The sequence below is a fragment of the Elephas maximus genome, chromosome 17, assembly GCF_024166365.1.
Source record: "Elephas maximus indicus isolate mEleMax1 chromosome 17, mEleMax1 primary haplotype, whole genome shotgun sequence".
Taxonomy (NCBI): Eukaryota; Metazoa; Chordata; class Mammalia; order Proboscidea; family Elephantidae; genus Elephas; species Elephas maximus.
In genome coordinates, this window is record NC_064835.1 from 61777172 (window position 1) to 61796054 (window position 18883).

Genomic DNA, 18883 nt, shown 5'->3' on the forward strand with positions numbered 1-18883 from the left:
TTCTTTCCTGCTGTCCCCTCTGCGCCTGAGTTCCTGAGAACCCAACCACAGCCCCTTCTTGCCTCCATCTGCCGCTCTCCTTGGAGAACCTTTTGCTCAGGGTTCCAATGAGGAAATAGCTGAAGAGTCAAAATGCCTTTGCAGAAATCCTTCCCAGTGGATAGGATGAAGTTAATTTCTAGGACTGTCACTTCTTGACAGCCTGAGCCTTTGATATCTTGGAAGTATCAGTTCTCGTTCTGACTTCATTCAGAACATTTTTCTTCTCATATATCTTTTTTTTTTTTTTTTTTAATCATTTTGTTGCTGAGAATATACAGAGTAGAACACACACAAATTCAACAGTTTCTTCGTGGACAATTCAGTGACATTGATTAGTCTTTGAGCTGTGTGGCCATTCTCGGCCTCCATTTCTGAGTTGTTCCTCTCCCATTAACATAAACTCACTGCCCCCTAAGGTACCCATCTAATCTTTTGAGTTGCTGTTGTCGATTTGGTCCCATATATAGATCTTATTCTCATAGACCTTTGATTACTGAGTCTGAACCACTTATTCTGTGTCTTGATCTGGGAACTCTGAGGAATCTCAAAAAGAGTTTCAGCGCTCCAGTCTAACGGTCTTTATGGTCTCTTGCATCTCCGTCTGTAATCTGCTGCCATTGAGTCGATTCTGACTCATCACGACCCTATAGGACAGAGTAGAACTGCCCCATAGGGTTTCCTAGGCTGTAATCTTTATGGAAGCAGACTGCCACATCTTTCTCCTGCAGAGTGGCTGCTGGTTACGGACCGCTGACTCTTTGACTAGCAGCCAAGCTCTTAACCACTTCACCACCAGGGCTCTTATCTCTGTCTGTTGTCCTTAATATTCTATAGCTGTTTCCTGATTTTCACTTCCATTTTGCTTATTCTGTTCTTTGCAACATCAATTGCACTTTCAACACAGGCATTACTTGGTCCCTTATATAGTAATCTTGCTTTTGTTGAGTAGGTGAGATAATCCTTTTTATCTTTTTGAAAATAGATTTCAATCACTGTCTAACCCATTGTGTTTCTTGGAAGGACTCATTGCTAGTCTTTGAGTTCTTACTGCTTGTTGTTCTTTGTGCAATAAAACTTTTTCTCTGATCTCAGATAACTTGATTTCCTGTTTATTCATACTTCCTTGAATAGAATCTTGTTAATCTTTTTTTATTTTGACTGATAATTTTCCTTGGAGTTGTTTTATAGTTTATGTAAGTATTTTAATGGATTTTAAAAGGAGTGAGAGCTCAATGGTCTTATTTGCTCTACCCTTATTCTGGCAGCTCCTTTGTATTTGAGAGGCCATTTTCAGGGGGTACACCAAGGAGATAATAGACTTAGATGCTGAGTGGCCTGTTGTGGTAATAGAGTTGAAAGCCGTGGTCAGGTCCTGCAGAACCCTGGGACAAAGGTAAGATGTACCAAGTGGGCAGCAATAAGTAGTATTACAGAGAAATAGTATCATTTGATTTAGTTTTTAGGAAGATTATCTGGGAATCCCTGGTTGGCACAAACAGTTAAGCACTCAAGCTATTACAAAAAGGTTGGTGGTTTGAATCTACCCAGAAGTGCCTCGTTCCTGGTTATCTGTTGTTAGGTGTTGTCTAGTCGGTTCTGACTAATAGTGAACAACAGAACGAAATACTGCCCGGTCCCATACCATGCTCACAATCATTGCTATGTTTGGCCCCATTGTTGTAGCCACTGTGTTAATCCATGTTGTTGAGGGTCTTCCTCTTTTTTGCTGACCCTGTACCTTACCCAGAATAATGTCTTTCTCCTGGGACTGGTTCCTCCTGATAATATGTCCAAAGTACATGAGACAAAGCCCTGGTGATCTACTTCCAAAAAAATCAGTCATTGAAAACCCTACGGAGTGCAGTTCTATTCTGACACACATAGGGTGCCATGAGTTGGAACTGACTCAGTTGCAGCTGGTTTGGTTTTATCTGGGTAAGGACATTGACTTTGGGAGGTGGGCAAAGAGGTAAAATAGGGGCTGGAGTCCAAGCCTCTCAAACAGTGATATCATTCATTGCAAAGGCTTTAAAGAGCACAAGTCTTACAGCAGAGACACTCTGTTGTAAACAGCGCCTCTCAGGCCTGTAGACTGCTAGCCTGCAGGCCATGCTGTAAGCTCTGCTTATAGCCAATGAGCGCTGTGTTCGTCCCTTGGGGACATGGGTCTTAAGTGTGAAAAAGCGGGGGTGTATTTGGACAGGGGACAGACTTTGGCATCAGTTGCAGCTGGGTTTGAGTCTGGGCTCTCCCACTTCCTAGCTGCATGGTCTTTGGCAAGTTGCTTAGTCTTGCTTAGTTTAGACCAAGATATGAGAGGCCTCTTCCCTGAATCCCCCATTTTGGAGGGCCCTGTTGTGGTCCTCCTCCAGCGTGCCCCTTCCCCTGTCTATGGGGTGGAGTCTATGCCAGTGATCAAGGCCCACATGGTAGTCTGTCTGAACAGTGCCTCCAGGGTTATGCAGTGCACAGCTTGCACAACGGTACTGTGTGGGCTGCTAATAATAGTGGTAAGAAGGGACAGGATTGAGGGGCCTGAGAGGGTAGAATCCAGGTGTCAGAATGGTAGGGCCAGTGTTGGCCAGAGGGAAATTTGGCAGAGTTGAGAGGTCAGTTTTGAGTGTGTTGTATTGGCCCTGCTAAACAGCCACTAGAGCTATCCAGCAGATCAAACTCATGGGGGAAGTCAGCAGTAGACACTATTTTGGAAGTCATTTGCATGGGAGTCATAGTTGAGGCCCAATGGCTGAAGGAGGCCTCTGAGAGAAAACCCACAGGATTTACAGAGGACAGAACCTATTCTCTTGGGGGCGTTTGTGTCTAAAAGACACAAGGGCACAAAGGGGCCCAGGAGAGGTGCCAGAGGGCTTTGGGATCCTCAGACACTACTAGAATGTTACTGGCCATGTGGTCCAGGAAAAGAGGGTTTCCAGGAGGGTCTGGGCCTGGGCGAGGTCAATGAGGACATCATAGATTGAATTATGTCCCCCCAAAAACGTGTATCAATTTGGTTAGGCCATGATTCCCAGTATTGTATAGTTGTCCTCTATTTTCTGATTGTAATTTTATGTTGAGAGGATTAGGGTGGAATTGTAATGCCACCCTTACTCCAGTCACCTCCCTGATCCAAGCTAAAGGAAGTTTCCCTGGGGTGTGGACTGCCACGCCTTTTATTGTTCATGATATAAAAGGAAAGGGAAGCAAGCAAAGAGTTGGGGACCTCATACCACCAAGAAAGAAACACCAGGAGCAGAGTGCGTCCTTTAGACCTGGGGTCCCTGCATGAAGAAACTCCTCTTCTGGGGGAACATTGATGAGGAGGCCGACAGAGAGAGAAAGACTTCCCCTGGAGCTGACAACCTGAATTTGGACTTGTAACTTAGTAGGCTGTGAGAAAATAAATTTCTTGTTAAAACCATCCACTTGTAGTATTTCTGTTACAGCAGCACTGGATGACTAAGACAAAGAACAAGGACTGCTGGCCCACAGGATCGTTCCTTTTGGAGAAACAAGGGCACTAGTGAGTGGGTGGTATGGAATCTGAAGCTAGAAGTCATCTCCGCCTGCAGGGACGTGGTAGTGACAGAATGGTGTGGGAAAGATGGGGAACATAAAGGAGGAGTAGGATCAGGCCCAGAGATATGAGAGCACTATGAGGGGAAGAAGCACAGAAAGGGGAGAGTTGAGAAGGTACGTCTCAGAAGAGAGCAAAGGGTGCAAATCACAGTAAAAGTTGGGGGAACAGCACGGAGGAGCAGGGCACTCTCTCCCCATGCAGTATTTTTGTAACATGCTATGCTATCTTTTTTCTACAGCAACATGTGAAAAAAAAAAAAAAGGCATAGCAGCGCTTAAGAAAATGCCTCAAGGTGGAGGGCATGGTTGGCAAACAAACGTAGAAGGTGTGCATTATTTGTGTTAAAATACGTTAGTGTGTAAAGAAGATGAAAATACAGGATGATGTTTGAAGAATAGGGAAGGGAACTTGGGCAAGCACATTGGGCCTGTTGTTGGGCTTCTCAGCAAAGGAAGAGGTGTGGCACCTGCCAAGACATCTGGAGGTGGGAGTGGGAAGTGTGCTGAGCTGTTTGTGGTCAAATGTATTTTCAGCTGAGCCACCACACCCTAGGAGCATGAAGGGCTTCGCTGCTGCCTCCCATAGGGTGCTCAGTGCCTGGTATGTGCAGCTTACAATGGGAGCGTGCTTGAAGATGACTGATGGTTCTTCAAGGTCATGAAGCTGACTATAGCAGCAGTAGAACTCATGATGAGGTTTGTGTAGCTGGGAAGGTTAAACCAAGACTTTGATAAAATTAAGATTCAAAATAGGCAGGGAGGATGGGTTAAGCAGCCCCCTTAAGATGGCTAAACTTAAGTCCGGTTTGTAGCATTAAAAAAAAAAAAAAGATGAATTGTAGAAAGCCTGGACTTGGGAGACCTGACCTGGCAGCGATTCAAGAGTCCTGGACCCTTTCATGACCTAAAGCTTTGGACATGCCTAGAATAATGATGACAGCTTCTATGACCTAACATATCCGAAATGCCTGCCAAGGGGGCAGGCACTTTTACTTTGGTGATATTTTTTGGGAGCCCTGGTGGCACAGTGGTTAAGAGTTATGGCTGCCAACCAAAAGATTGGCAGTTTGAATTCATCAGCCACTCCTTGGAAACCTTATGGGGCAATTCTACTGTGTGCTAAGGGTTGCTATGAGTTGGACTTGACGGCAATGGGACGGGTATTTTTTGTTGTTGTTATTCCTTATATCAATCAGTGTGGCATCATTAGTCTGTTTTATAGACCAAGAGTCATTTGCATCAGGCAAATCTGCTGCAAAAGACCTCTTTAAAGTGTTAAAAAGCAAAGATGTCACTTTGAGGACTAAGGTACGCCTGATTCAAGCCATGATATTTTCAATCGCCTCATATGCATGTGAAAGCTGGACAACGAATAAGGAAGAACGAAGTAGAATTGATGCCTTTAAATTATGGTGTTGGCAAAGAATATTGAATATACCGTGGACTGTCAGAAGAATGAACAAATCTGTCTTGGAAGAAGTACAGCCAGAATGCTTCCTAGAAGGGAGGATGGTGAGACTTCATCTCATGTACTTTGGACATGTTATCAGGAGGGACCAATCCCTGGAGAAGGACATCATGCTTGGTAAAGTAGAGGGTCAGTGAAAAAGAGGAAGACCCTCAATGATGGATTGACACAGTGGCTGCAACAATGGGCTCAAACGTAACGATTATGAGGATGTCGCACGTTCTGTTGTATATAGGGTCATCATGAGTTGGAACCGACTTGAAGGCACCTAACAAAAACTAGACAAAGAAAGTGAATTAAGGAGATGAAAGGTCTCATCTTGGGCCACACAATTTGGAATTAAGGTAGCCATGTTCTTTCTGCTGAGCCATACAGCCCTATGATTCAGCTGCCAACGAAGCTAAGAAACCTTAGTATTCCCTTATAAAAATGGCACATCCGGACTGTGGGCCTCCTTGGTGTCTTTCTGCTTGGCTTGGATCAGCTAGATACCATCTAGAACAGGGTGTAAATTTCTAAAGGTCACAATACAAAGAATGAGGCTCTAGATGTGAACAGACATGGGTGGGGTACGGGGGTGGGGGACATAGGATCTGGAGCTACTTTCAGGCAGGAAGGTTCAAGGGAGTAAGGATGTGGTCGTGTGGATGAGGGCGATTATTGTGATGTTTCTAAGAGGAGAATGAAATTCAGTGAGCAGTACTTAAAATGGAGGCAGATTTAGATTAGTTCAATGCGTAATTTCAACAAATTGGGATCTTAAAGAGTTCAATAATACCAGTAATAAAGATGTAGTTCTGTATTACTGATATTTAAAGACATATGAAACAAAAAAAGGTTGCAACATATTATTGTATTATTCCATTAAAAAATATATATATATATATACACACACACATATGGATCTATTTTCATACTCTGAAAATGTTTGCAACCAATATGTGGCTCTCTCTTGGTGGGATTTCAGATAATTTAAAAAGCTTCTAATTTTTCTATATTTAAAATGTAATTTTTGTAATAAGGAGATGAAAGCATACTTATACTCAACAGTAAAATCAGAGCTCTGGTGGCACAGTGGTTAAGAACTTGGCTGCTAACCAAAAGGTTGGCAGTTCGAATCCTCCAGCCGCTCCTTGGAAACCCTATAGGGCAGTTCTACTCTGTCCTATAGGGTCGCTGAGTTGGAATCAATTCGATGGCAACGGGTTTACGCGTTTAATAATGAAATCAGTCTTTTCTAAAGCTGGAATCTCCTGTTGTCCCTCAGGCCTGAAGACGGGGCCAACACGACAGGGGCTGGGGAGAGGGACAGGACTAGGTCTCTTTCGATTTAAGGATGTTAAGTGGAAAGAAGCAAGTTACAAAACATAGTGTGGCATGAGGATCCCTGGATGGCATTTGCCAAAGTATTTCCAGAAGGTTCCTTAAAAAGTGAAACAAAATGAAGATGGAAAGCTTTAAGGCTAGCGGCTGGCACTTCTGTTATGATAATGAAGTTTTCATTCAGAGGCCCTCAGAGTTGAGCTTTCCTGACTAGAGTGACCTCGTGGGATGCTGGGAGGTTGCTGTCAACTGGAAAGAGAGCTCAAGTCTTTCAAGTGCTCGACTGGTTGTCTCTCAGAGACATTGATCAACTTCAGCCAGATGTTTCAAGCAGGAGGAAGGACAGAGGGGACAGTTTCCCCTTCTCTTTTCCTTCCTCAATTCATACTTCCCTATTTGAGACCAGCCACCAGAATTGGGAGTCTGAGTGAAAAGATGTGGCCTTCCCCCACAGGACCTTGTAGCAAACCACCTCTTCACAATGACAGAAGACTCAAGGGCCCTACTTTTTTTTATAGGACTAGGTGTTCAAATCATCAAAGCCAATAAGGATTCAGCAATCCTTGTGCAAATATCAGAAGTGAGCAACTTCTGGTAGGGGAGAGGAGTGTCTCCAAGTTAAGAGTATAAGAAAAGAGGGCAAAAGGGAAAGAAAAACGAAAGGAGACAAATAGATGAGAAAGGCTGTCTTTGTTGTTGTTAGCTGCTGTCAAGCTGATTCTGACTCAAGGTGACCCCACATGTACAGAGTAGAACTACTCCATAAGGTCTTCAAGGCTGTGACCTTCCAGAAGCAGATCACCAGGCCTGTCTTCCAAGGTGAATTTAGGTGAGTTTGAACCAACTTTCGGCTAGTAGTCAAGTGCTTAACTGTTTGCACCACCCAGGGACTTCTGAGGTGTCTTTGCTTTCCCCTTGATGCCCAGTTTTAACAGTTTACTGTGTTTGAACATTACTTTGTCCAGGTGGTGGGAGGGGACAAGGACAGATTCTATCCTGGCTATTAGACCATGGGCTAATATTAGGCCTTCATTTTTGCATCTACAACATGCAGTGGGAGGGTGAGATTATATAGGGTACCTTTAAATACCACAATCTGGTCCCGGTTCATGGGGAAAAAAAAGACTCACACTGAATTTGAGTGCAAAAAATAAATATAAAATTTATTAAAACACCCACAATATTTTAAAGATACCAGGAGTAATACAGTTCACAAACCCAGTTGTTTGTGTAAATTATAATAAAATACAAATCAAAAAAGGATACATACTTGCAATTTCTAGGCACCCTAAATTAAATTTACTGAAACACTGGGAGAAGAGGGAGGGTAAGGAGGGGTCGCTCAGGAGGCAAACCAATAAGGTGGGAGGAAAAAAAATATTAACAAAAAGGTAAAAATTATACAAAATAAAATTATCAGCATAAATTTACTGTACTAAGAATATCTACAGTTTAATAATACACATCCTATTGCCTTGAGACATTGCAAAAACCTACCATTCATCCATCAACCCCAGATAAACTTCATTTCAAGTAGCCACAGTTACAAAGTCAAGACGGAATATTCAAGTATGGTTGTTAAGTTCACCTCCATTGGAAGCCAAGTAACCAAACAGGAATCCAAAAAGATAAGAAATAAAACACATCAAAAAGCTACAGGGGTTCTAGATTAAGTCTAATGCATTACTATGCCACAATGCGACCTGCCCTTGTTTCTTTTTAATTAGAATACGTGAAAAAGAAATGACATCACTCCTGTTGTTCTCCCCCTTTTTCCCCTCAAAAGAAAATAAAGAAAAGGTATTGGAACCAAGAAAATCTGGATGTTCAAATAAGCCAATTAGTACTTTAGTTCCCATGTGAATAGTGATGAATTATCCCTGAACGACGGGTAGTCAAAACGAGAAAAGGCAAACAAAACCACTACAAAAAGCATCCCTGATATCGGAATAGAAGCAAATGAGGAAGTCAGCCAAATCGCTCACTGATTCTTAGGCAAAAAGCAACGTTAGACCTTGGATTTCTGTGCTGCAGTCTCTGCTGGGGAGAAGCCTATTGCTTTGTTTTGGGGGCAGCTCTGAGGGCAGGTGGGGAGGCGGGGAGCGCCATGATGGCCTCCACCCTCTGCTCCCTCTCATGTCTGAACACTTGTTGCACACATGGGATGGGATTTTAACATATGCTGGGGGCGTGCACCTCACCAAGTGTTCATTTTGGTCCAGGGTATGTTGAAGTTGGCCATGTGATATTACAGATGTAGCTGGTGAGTCAAACTAGGATTTGAGGGAATCATTTCAAATGACAGTAACGATGACTGAGAAAGCTCAGTGAGATGGACATAGGAAATTCACATTTTATTCAAAAGTAAAACTTAAAGTTAACAATGCTCCTTTAGGTGTTCTGCAATTTTAACCGCTGAACAATAAAAAATAAAATGACCCCAGATTCCTGAAGGTCAAGTACATCATCGAATGGACAACCTGCAGGTATAAGACCCTCAGGGAATCTACTTCACCAAAGTTGTCACAATGTCCTGTTTTTGAGGTATTTAAAAAAAAAAAAATTGTGACAGTGGATGACACAAAATGGAGCTTCCTGTTGAGTTTTTAAAACATCAACTCCTGTGGACCCAAGAAGAAATTTAGAATAGCACCAACTAAAAAGCAGCCCCCTGTGGCATCGGAGAGCAAAGAACGCTCCTTTCTTTAGTTTAAACAGGAGGTGTTACCAACAAGAGGCAGAAGCAATGCTGAGGCAAAGGATGGGAGGAGCAAAGAAATGACCCCTCTACCCACCATGGTCTCAGCCAGTGCCAGTGAGCAAGGAGATCCATCTGGTTAACCTCGGGACTCCCAGAGTTGTCTCCTTGGCACCTTGGGCTGCAGGAGGAAAACGTGTTCCTGGCTTTGTGGATGCCTGCCATGTAGAAGAGACAGGAGCCCCAACTTCCCCTTCCTCCCTCAAAAAGCCCTTCACCCTTTCTTTCTCATTAGGCCTGAGACAACAGGTTTAAAACCAAAGGACCTGCCCAAGCCAGGTAGGTCCACTCCCATTGGCAGCCAGAGAGCTAGCTGTCCTCTCAGCCTTCCTTTGTTTGGCCACCAAGGGAAAAACAACAAACAGAAAAACTGCTCAGAGCAGATATAGCACGGTAAACAAGAGGTCTAAGAAGACAGCACCAAAAAGAGGGGGGTTAAAAAAAAAAAAAAAAAGCCAAGAGAGACTGGAGCCCACCTTGTTTTTGGTTGGTTGTGGTTTTAATAATGTTGATAGCACCTCAGCAAGACAGGATCAGGGACAGTCACATTAAAATACCATAGCACCATTTTATTTAGACTATTTCAATTCATAAAAATGCTTCCTAGTCCATAAAACACACTTCAGTAACCAAAAGAAAGAGATACTGGTTGAGGCACATCAGGGATATCATTTTCGCTTTCCACCAGCATTGCCTTGGTTTGATATTATCATGGTGGTTAAACGTCAAGATCTGGCTGGATTTCTCTCAGTGAATTCAGGCTACCGTCTACTCATCTTCAACCATCCTTGCACATCTACTGCTGCTTGATGCGAAGCAATTAAGCTCTGGCGCTTCTTTCCTTGCTTTAGCGCTTAAAAAACCCCTTGCTCTGCCAACTACTGTTTCCAAAAGAGGCTGGTGGAAGGGCCAAAAGGGGGCAGGGTATAATCTCTTCCCATGCACACCTCTGTCATCTCGGGGAGAAGGCAACGCAGTACCCAGGAAGCTGGGGTGTGGGAAACTCAGGCCCTGCCAAAAATCAAAACAAGCAACAAGAAACAGACCAAAAAAACCCCCCAAATCCATGAAACACCTTTAGTCAAGATTTCTGATGGTTAGGTTAATGGTTTCTTGAGCTAGCACCAGTTATTTTGTGAGAACCTGCTGTGAAGCGATTTTTATTTTAAAAAATCTCTTAGCACAGAACTTTGCAAGTTACTTCCCTTGCACACAAAAGGCAGGGGAAAAGAAACAAAGCACAAAGGAACCACACGTTTGCACCGCACATGGACGTTTGCACCGCACATGGACGTGGATGGCGTCCATGGACGGGGCATGCTGGGAGATGACTGTTAGGACTCCATCCTTCTCCGTTGCTATCATATTAATTACTCTTAAAACTGGGTCATGCTATTAGGTTCTTCAGTTGCAATGGCTTTATTTTTCTTCTCATGATAAAAATGTCTGTTCATCATCTTTAGGACTTAAAAAAATGAGAGTGCCAGTAAAAAATAAAAATTTGATTTTTTTTTCTCTTTAAGAAACCTTCAGCAGCAAGGGGGGACAAATAGCTGTGCATAGTTACTTTTTTAAATATATGTCTAAAGCATGCTAATCTTAATGACTGAGATCTGAGGTAGGTTATACGTGTAGTGTGTAAAAATCAGCATGGGCTTGAGCACGGCAACAGCACCACCTAACTCTCCTGACACCATCCCAGGGGAACAGGGACACCGATGGAGACTGCCTCTTGACTGATCTCTCAGCAGCCTGTTTCCTACCCTACAAGTTTATAAACCAAAGGCTGTTTGGGCTGGGGGGACAGAAGTCACATGCTTTTCGCTTGTGTTGGTTTCACCTTTCAACTAATGGCTTTGCTAGCAAAGGGTGATGACGGGAAAAGTATATTTAACATACATCGGGAAGATTCACACGTGCCAAGGATCAGAATCACCTGCGTTACACTCAGGACCTTCCAAACCAACAGCCAACCTGGGGCTTCACGGGCCATACAGACGGTCACATTCTCAAAGTGTTTTGTAAAATATTGTATTTCTCGCTAAGATCATTTAAAATGAAGTTTTCAAGGCACCCCCGCATCTACCTAAGCACGAGTCAAATGAGACCTGCGTAAAAGCACTGATGCGATAAGCAAAATAGCATTTAAAGGACCCAACTTTTCCTCAAAACTAGAAAATTTAGCATGCTCATTAAAGACTCCGCTTCCTTTAGCTCGTCCAACGGAAGGTCAGAGGTTTTCCTATAAATCTGAGTTCTGAATAATTCTAAATCCTGATAAGCTCTTGGGTATTTATTTCAAAAGCAATAATATTTCATTTTTGTCCTGTAAAATAAATGCAACTTTACAGAATATGGTAAAAGTGAAGGATAGACAAAGCACGTTAAATATTCGGCTACTATTTACAATTCTCCCACAATTACATGTTAAAACATACTTTTTTTTTTTTCAAGTTGCTGTTTAAATCTAGGCAAAAGTGCTTAAAAAAATCTTTCACTATTTACAGTTAAAACCAGACCACATAAATGCTCAGGACATTTTACAGCGATTTTCCGCCAGCACCTCAGGACCGGTTACAGTAAATGCCCATCGGGTTGGCTCTCAGCTCTTTCACAAGGCACCTGGGAGTGCAGAACTTGCCTTTAGCATTGTCATCTGATTGTTAAACTCATTTTACAAAGACCCACATTTGAATAAACTGCTCAATAAATACGAGGTTTCTCACAGGGCTCGGTTTTCACTCTGTGTGGCCACTCTCCCCTTGTGGTGTGTCCTGACGTACAGACAAGGTGAAGCCTCCCATCCACCACGCATGCCCACGTGGGGCACTTGGTGGAATTTCTGCTAACACCACAGGAAAAACACTCCCAGAAGTCTGACTTGCTGCAGCTGAGTGTTGCTTCCACCTGTCAGGCCCAACCTCTCTCAACAATCTCGCAAAAGTTAAGCACCACGGTCTCATTTCAGTGAACTGAATAGAACGCAGCAGAATCTTAGAAGGGGCATGTCTGAAGCAGGTAGAGGGGGAGGAAGGGAAAAGAGATGATCGAATAGAGAAATGGCACCAATTGTGGAGGAAAATCCTAGCAACCTTTGAAAACGTTTGACTCTTGCATTGTAAAACTGTTAAGTGTAACCCCCGTGCCCCCAAATAATAATGTGGAGGGGGTGGGCTCAGGCGTGAGGCATGCACCATTGTCCAATGTGGAAATCTGGGAATAAGGATAAGATGTATTAACTGCTGTTACACTGGTCTGCTGAGCTCCAGCGGGATACAACCTGCTGGAGAGTCAAGAAAGTCCCAGCACAATATTACAGCACCAGGCACTGCACAGCGATGGGCAGAGAGCAACGCTGGCTTTTCACAGCTTGGGTTCAACTTCTTGTTTTTAAAGATACAGTAGCCCTTTTTTCAGTATCTGGGGGCATTTTTCAAAACTGCCACTAAGACAAATTCCTTCAGCCCAGTATTAACTGGCTTGTCAACTTGGCAGAAAGGGCTCCTGAGAGCCTTCTCATGTCCAGCTCCATCGTGAGGTGCTGCCTAGTGAACCATGACATCGTCTGACTTGATCGGTAACAGAGAATTCAGTGTGGAGACTAGCAAGCTTGCAGCCTTCTGCTTCCAGCCTGGTTTCTGGGGAAATCTATGCCAGCATCTCAGGTGCCTGGCCTGGGGCTCACGTGCCCCACCTCCAAGCCTGCCCGAGAGGACAGAGGCTGTCGTGAGGGCTCCCTTCCCAGAGGGAAGGTGTGTCTGTCGGGAGGGATGGACTGGGTGGTGGCTACAATCTGCACTTGGTTTGTGAGGGACAGATGGCTGAGAGAACCTCATCAGCTCTCAAGAGGGCCAGGAGCGCTGGGCCCTGCAGCCGGGGCAGGAATGAGCACCGCTGGCCTTTCCTGCTGAGCTTTTACCATTACTATTGTTGCTTTAAAAAAATCCAATAAATACACATTTTAAATGGCATTTAAAACTACTCCTTTGTGAAAGGACACTATAAACTTTCTTTCCATTATGGTGATATACAAGGATAGAATTTTAAAAACAAAGAGAAAATAAAAGCCCTCCCCACCCCCAAACAAGGGGGGAAAAAAAAAAACCAACGTGGAGATATAAATATTAAGATCACGGAAAAAATCACCCGACAGCCGTAGTTTCTTCTTCAAAGTGCTGGGGAGGTGGGAGAGGGCGGGTCAGTTCTGAGGTTTGGACCATAAATACATATATATGCGTATCTATATATGTATACATAGATAAAAAGACTTCTGCACCCCCAACCCGCCCCCAGGCGTGAGGGCAAAAGCACCACAGAGGCAGCTCGGGCTGGGCCCGACGCTGAGGTACGCTGGCTCCCCGGCACCTAGATCCAGCGGCTGTAGGGCCCAGTGACCTTCGTGTAGGCATAGGAGGACACGGTGACTGCTGAGTCTGTGGGCATAGCCAGTGCCTGCCGGGTGGGGACAGCCCCCTTCTTCTCCTTATGCTGGGGCTCAGCGACCAGGGCACCCCCCCACTTGCGCTTCTTCCCGTAGAGCTTGGCCTCCTGCTGGCCCAGGCCCAGCCGGGCGGCTTCCTCCTGTCGCGCCCTTGCCCTCTCGGCCAGCTGCTTCATCTTGGCCTCCCAGAGGGCCAGCCCGTGGTTGGGCTGGTTGAGGTTCTTGTGCTGGTAGAAAACCAGCGAGATGCGGGTGGGGTGGCAGCGGTTGGGCTTCTTGAGAGGAGTGGTGGCGTGCAGCTCCCGGCGGGCACACTCAATGAGGATGGAGCCGTGCGCAGGGGCCACGGCCACGCCACCGATGTTCTCGTCCAGGAAGTTGTGTTCACTATCTGACCACAGCTCCTCCTCCTCCTCCTCAGCACCACCTTTTTCTTCCTTCACAGGCCCCTTGCTGGGGGGCTCCTCAGCCATCCCCTCCTCCAGGCTGAAGGGGTCCCACAGCTTCTCCTCAGACTTTAGGGCCCCAAACAACTTCTCACTGGGACCCAGGGGCACACTGAAGGACTGCCAGGCTTTGTCCAGCTGGCTAGCCCCTGGAGTTGGGATCCGTCCCTCCTCCCCTTTCATGGGGCTCCACAACTTCTCTTGGTACCCAACACTGCCTTTCAGGGCAGAGTTGAAATCCCCTGCCCCTATGCTCCATGGCTTCTCAGTCAGGCCAGGCCCGGCCAGGGCCGAGGCACTGTTCCCAAACTTGCAAGGGCTCCATGGTTTGCCTCGCAGCCGTCCTCCAGGTTGGGGAGCTGGCTGCTGCCCCTCACCAGGAAACAGTCCCCACTGGCCATCTGAGAAGTGGGATGGGGTCAGGCAGCCAGCCCCAAAAGAACCAAGCTTGTCAGGGACAATGGCGGGGCTCTCTCCAGAAGGGAACACACTCCAGCTGCCACCCACACTGTTAGTCCTCTTGGGGGATATGCTTGGGCCTCCGGCATACTGTCCCCACAGGTGGTTGGGTCCCCCATTTTGAGATGCCTCGGGCAAAGGTGTTTTGCCCATCTTGCTAGGGTCTCTGGGTACAGGTTCGGCCTGGGCCAGTGGGTCTACGGGCTCTTGCTTGATGGATCTGGTGTAGCAGTTGGAGCTCTGGGCAAAGGGAGAGGGGTCCCTGGAAGCTGAGTGGATCTGGGGGACCTTGGGAAGCAGATACTCCTTGGGGCCTGGATAAGCAGGCTGCTGGTGGTGAGGCGTGGGGTGGAGGGTGTCTGTGGCAACAGCTTGGCCAGGCAGCTCGGCAAACTCAGCACCACCGTAGGCCGGGCTCAGGCTGTTGTGCAGAGCATGGAGGTCTGGCTTCTTCTCAAAACTGCCACTGCTGCCACCATGCCCCCAGGCACCAGGGCCCAGGAACTGAGAGGGGAAGACGGGGTTGCTGGATGGAAAGCCGTAGTAGCCAAAAGACGGAAGAGCATACTTGGAGTGGAAGCCGTTGACAGAGGTCAGGCTGGGCTGTGCATAGTAGGAGTGGTAGGAGTACACGCTGTTCATGCTGTAGGGGTCGGAGGGCCGGCAGTTGCCCAGCACCGAGTAGCTCTCCACCACTGTGTTGCCGCTGTACTTGAAAGAGCTGAAGTGGTTCTGTGGCTCCACCTTGAGGGAAGGCTTCAGGCCTTGCTGGGACAATCCATCCTTCAGAGACAGGCCTAGGGGCAAGAGAGGCAAGATGGGAAGGAGCAGAGAGAACAGCAGCCTGGAAAGAGCCTAGGCAGGAAGATGGGGGTGGAACCCATGTTCTTTCCCTAAGGTGGTTCCTCTTCCAGGACAGGCAGCACAGGTGAGATGTGCCCAAGCAGGTCCTGGACTTGCCCACTGGGAACTCTTAGCACAGGCCCTGCTGTCAGCCCCACCAGCTACCAGATGCCACAGAGCCAACTTCAACTCATGGCAGCCCCATGTGTGTCAGACTAGAAATGTACACTACAGGGTTTTCAGTGGCTGATCTTTTGGATGTAGGCTGCCAGGCCTTTCTCCCGAGGCACCTCTGGGTAGACTCCAGCCACCAACCTTTCATCTAGCAGCCAAGCGCATTAACTGTTTGCACCATCCAAGACCCACAGATGAGAAGTGGCTCAGTCACAGTCCATGGTCCCTTCTGCCTCGCTCTCCCTCATCCCTACTCTAGTGAACCCCAGAGGCCCTCACAGAAGTACAACCTCTGATCCCACCCCTGCATGCTGCCACCTCCCCCACGCCTCCCCACAGACGTCAGGGAAAAATGAGAATAGGTGCACGTCGGCAGCCACGCCATGCCCCAAAAACCTGATGCCACATGCCCTGGGGCAGCGCTGCTCACCTCAGCCCCTCAGGAAGGGCAAGGAGAAGCTGGTGGAGAACCAAATGCTGCCCCTCCACAAAGCTCAATTCCTGGAAGGTAAGAAGGTTTCCCAGTACCTGTCAGGTGGGGGCATCCTGGGGCTGCTGCTGACCTCTCTCTAACAAAACTAAGTTAATGGCATGGTCCAGGTGCCTGGGCAGAGGTCCCAGAAGGCTCCTGTCTAGAGTTCCTAGTGAGACGCTGTCATGGGGGCTTCGGGGAGCCATCTGGGGCCGTGACAGCTACAGTGACCATGCCACCCAGGTGGGCACCCTCTCCCCACACACCTGGGTCAGTGGAAACACCGGCCAGCTCCAGGACCTCCTGCTTTATCTTCTCGGGAGTGCTCAGCTTCTCTTTCTGGACCTTCTTCTTCTCAGCTGCTGCCTTTCTGGCTTCCAGCTGCCGCTGGCGACACGACTTGGCAGGCTCAGGCAGGCGCCGGACCTCACGGGGGAAGGCGGTGAGCACCTGGATGGCCCCGCTGCCCACCTTAGCGTTCTGGTTCTCCTCGCTGCCGAACTCATCCGTGTTGGCCATCTTGTACAGGGGGAGCACGTGCAGCTGCTCATCCTCGGGGATCTTGCCCACGCAACGATTGTCTTCCTTGGTCAGAGTGCAGACCTGCCCCATGCAAGGAGAGGGAGAGTATAGGGATTGGAGAAGCCGTGCTGGGAGGGAGGCTGAGCACCCCACATATCTGACTCTCTCCTTCCCCACACGGTCCCAACTCCCTCCAGCCACCGGGCCCCAGTTTTCTCTATTGCTTCCTAGAGTTCCCAAAAAAAGCACATTAATCTTGGTTCAGAAAGGAACAAAAGGTTACCAACACTTAGGGTCTGTTCTACAGCATAGGAAGACTGTAGCCTAGGAAACCTGATGGGGCAGTTCTACCCTGTCCTATAGGGTCACTATCCGAGTCGGAATCACTCAATGGCACACAACAACAAGCTTTTTGGGAGCAAATCACCAGGTCTTTTTTCCGGTGGAGCCGCTGGTGGGTTCAAACTGCCGACCTTTCAGTTACCAACCAAGCACTTAACCACTGCGCCACCAGGGCTCCTTTAAGATACCCAACAAATGTAAAAAAAAAAGATATGGCCATCTAGATTAAAAAATAAATAAATAAGCAAAGGATATAAATAAGGATATTCACAAAGGTGAAACAGAAAAAGCCAAGAAGAATAGGAAAAGACGTTCAATCTCTTTAGTAATAAACTCAATCCAAAGTAAAACAAGATAGTGTATGTGCCGCTCAGGTAGGCAAAGATAAACAGATCCTCAAAAAAATATGTTAACCGAAAAAAAGCAAGTTGTAGAAAAATACATAGTATATGAAACCGGTTATGCAATTATTTAAAATAAAACAAGACAACTTAAAAAAAAAAAGATCATCAAAACCTAGTGTTGCCAAGTAGGTAGGAAGATGGGCCCTCTTAAGGCTCCCTGTGATCTGGTCCCTGCCTGTCTCTCTAACCAATCTCACTACCCTTCTTCTCTTGTGCTCACTCTGTTCCTGCTACACCGGCTTCCTTGCCGTTTCCTGAACACACCCAGCCTGCTTCCATCACCCAGCTTTGCCTGTGCTGGTCCTTCTGCTTTGAATAGTCTGACCCAGACACAGGGCTTTCTCTCATGTTCAGGTCTCAGCTCAGAGAGGCCTCCTGACAACTGCATCTAAAACAGCACCTCCTCCTATCACTCTCTCTCTTACCCTGCTTCATCTTTTCCTTAGTGCCTTCATCACTATGGGCATTACATCCCACTGCTTGGGCAGGAGTCTGTTCACTTTATTACAACAAACACTTGCTGAATGAATCTAGAGATCATCTGGATTTAATCCAATTGTCCAAGAGACCTGGAGCCACACTTCAGACAACTGGGAGCCTCTAGGTGCTCAATGAGCCACCTTCCACAGCATCCTCATTGATGGATACAGGTGGGTTAATAACCCACCTAAGACACACACAAAGTCCAGACTTAGCCATTCCTTCCGGGGAGAGTTTCCTCAGTGGGGAGAAGGCAGTCTGGCAGGGCACCTCCAAGAGTTCTAGAATCCTGTCTCCACGTGCCCAGCCTCTCTGCATAGACCACAGTCAGCTGCCTCCCAGGACTATCCCCAGTAGCTGTGATACAACACAGCTTCCTTACCACGGTACACCCATTGTAGAGGTTATGCTGGTCCTTGTGGGCATGGGCACAGAAATCCATGCAGGCCGTGACCCCTGCGAAGGGCCGCCCTTCCTTCAGCCCCAGGCGGCAGTCGATTGCTATTTCCTCATTGGTCACCTGTGTGGACGGCCAAGGGGTCCTGAGTGAGTGGCCCCATATCTGTACCTGGCAAGGCCAGGACTTGGCTAAAGGGAGGGAGGTTAAGGGTCACAGCTGCCTGGCACATGGACTGTGGGGGTGAGGTTTTCTGCTCAAAAGCGTTAGCTTCCAGGTCCATTTAAGAATGCCTCCCTTCTGGGTTATCTCAACACCCCCATGCAACGCAGGTGAGGCTGGGGAGAGAAACAAGAGCTTCACCTGTGAAAACCAGAATCAGAAGAGGACTGCTACGCAGAGTGGAGCGATGACCAGGGTTAGGGGGAGAGATGGTTTGGGATAAATTCAGCTTAGTGTCAAAAAGAGATCTTCTCAAAGAGCTACAGCACTGCTTTCTATTTCTGGGCTAGGTGCTTCTGGTAAGAAACACAAAGGAGCCCACTTCCCCATTTCCCAACCTCAGGGAGCCTGGGCAGAGATGGGGATGACCTATGGGCAGAGAAAAGTCCAGGACCCAGTACCTGGTTCTGATAGGCCTGGGGAGCCAGCCGCTTATACAGGGGAGCGACTTCGGTGGCCAGGTCCTGGAAACTCTTCCGGAGCACTTCTTCCTGCGGAGACAAGAGCAGTCACA

General features: G+C 47.0%; 1 protein-coding gene across 5 annotated transcripts in view; it reads right to left on the minus strand.

Moving 5' to 3' along the window:
• Window positions 1-7546: 7546 nt before the first annotated feature.
• The window catches only part of TET3 (tet methylcytosine dioxygenase 3), a 124968-nt gene continuing 113631 nt past the window's right edge, over window positions 7547-18883 (minus strand). For all 5 annotated transcript variants that reach the window (XM_049856471.1, XM_049856469.1, XM_049856468.1 and 2 more), the window contains 4 exons: window positions 18771-18860; window positions 18133-18270; window positions 16269-16605; window positions 7547-15310 (listed from right to left, as the gene is read on the minus strand). In XM_049856471.1, coding sequence (XP_049712428.1) covers window positions 13533-15310; window positions 16269-16605; window positions 18133-18270; window positions 18771-18860 — 2343 coding nt within the window. In that variant the 3' untranslated portion in view covers window positions 7547-13532. The remainder of the gene's footprint in view (window positions 15311-16268; window positions 16606-18132; window positions 18271-18770; window positions 18861-18883) is intronic.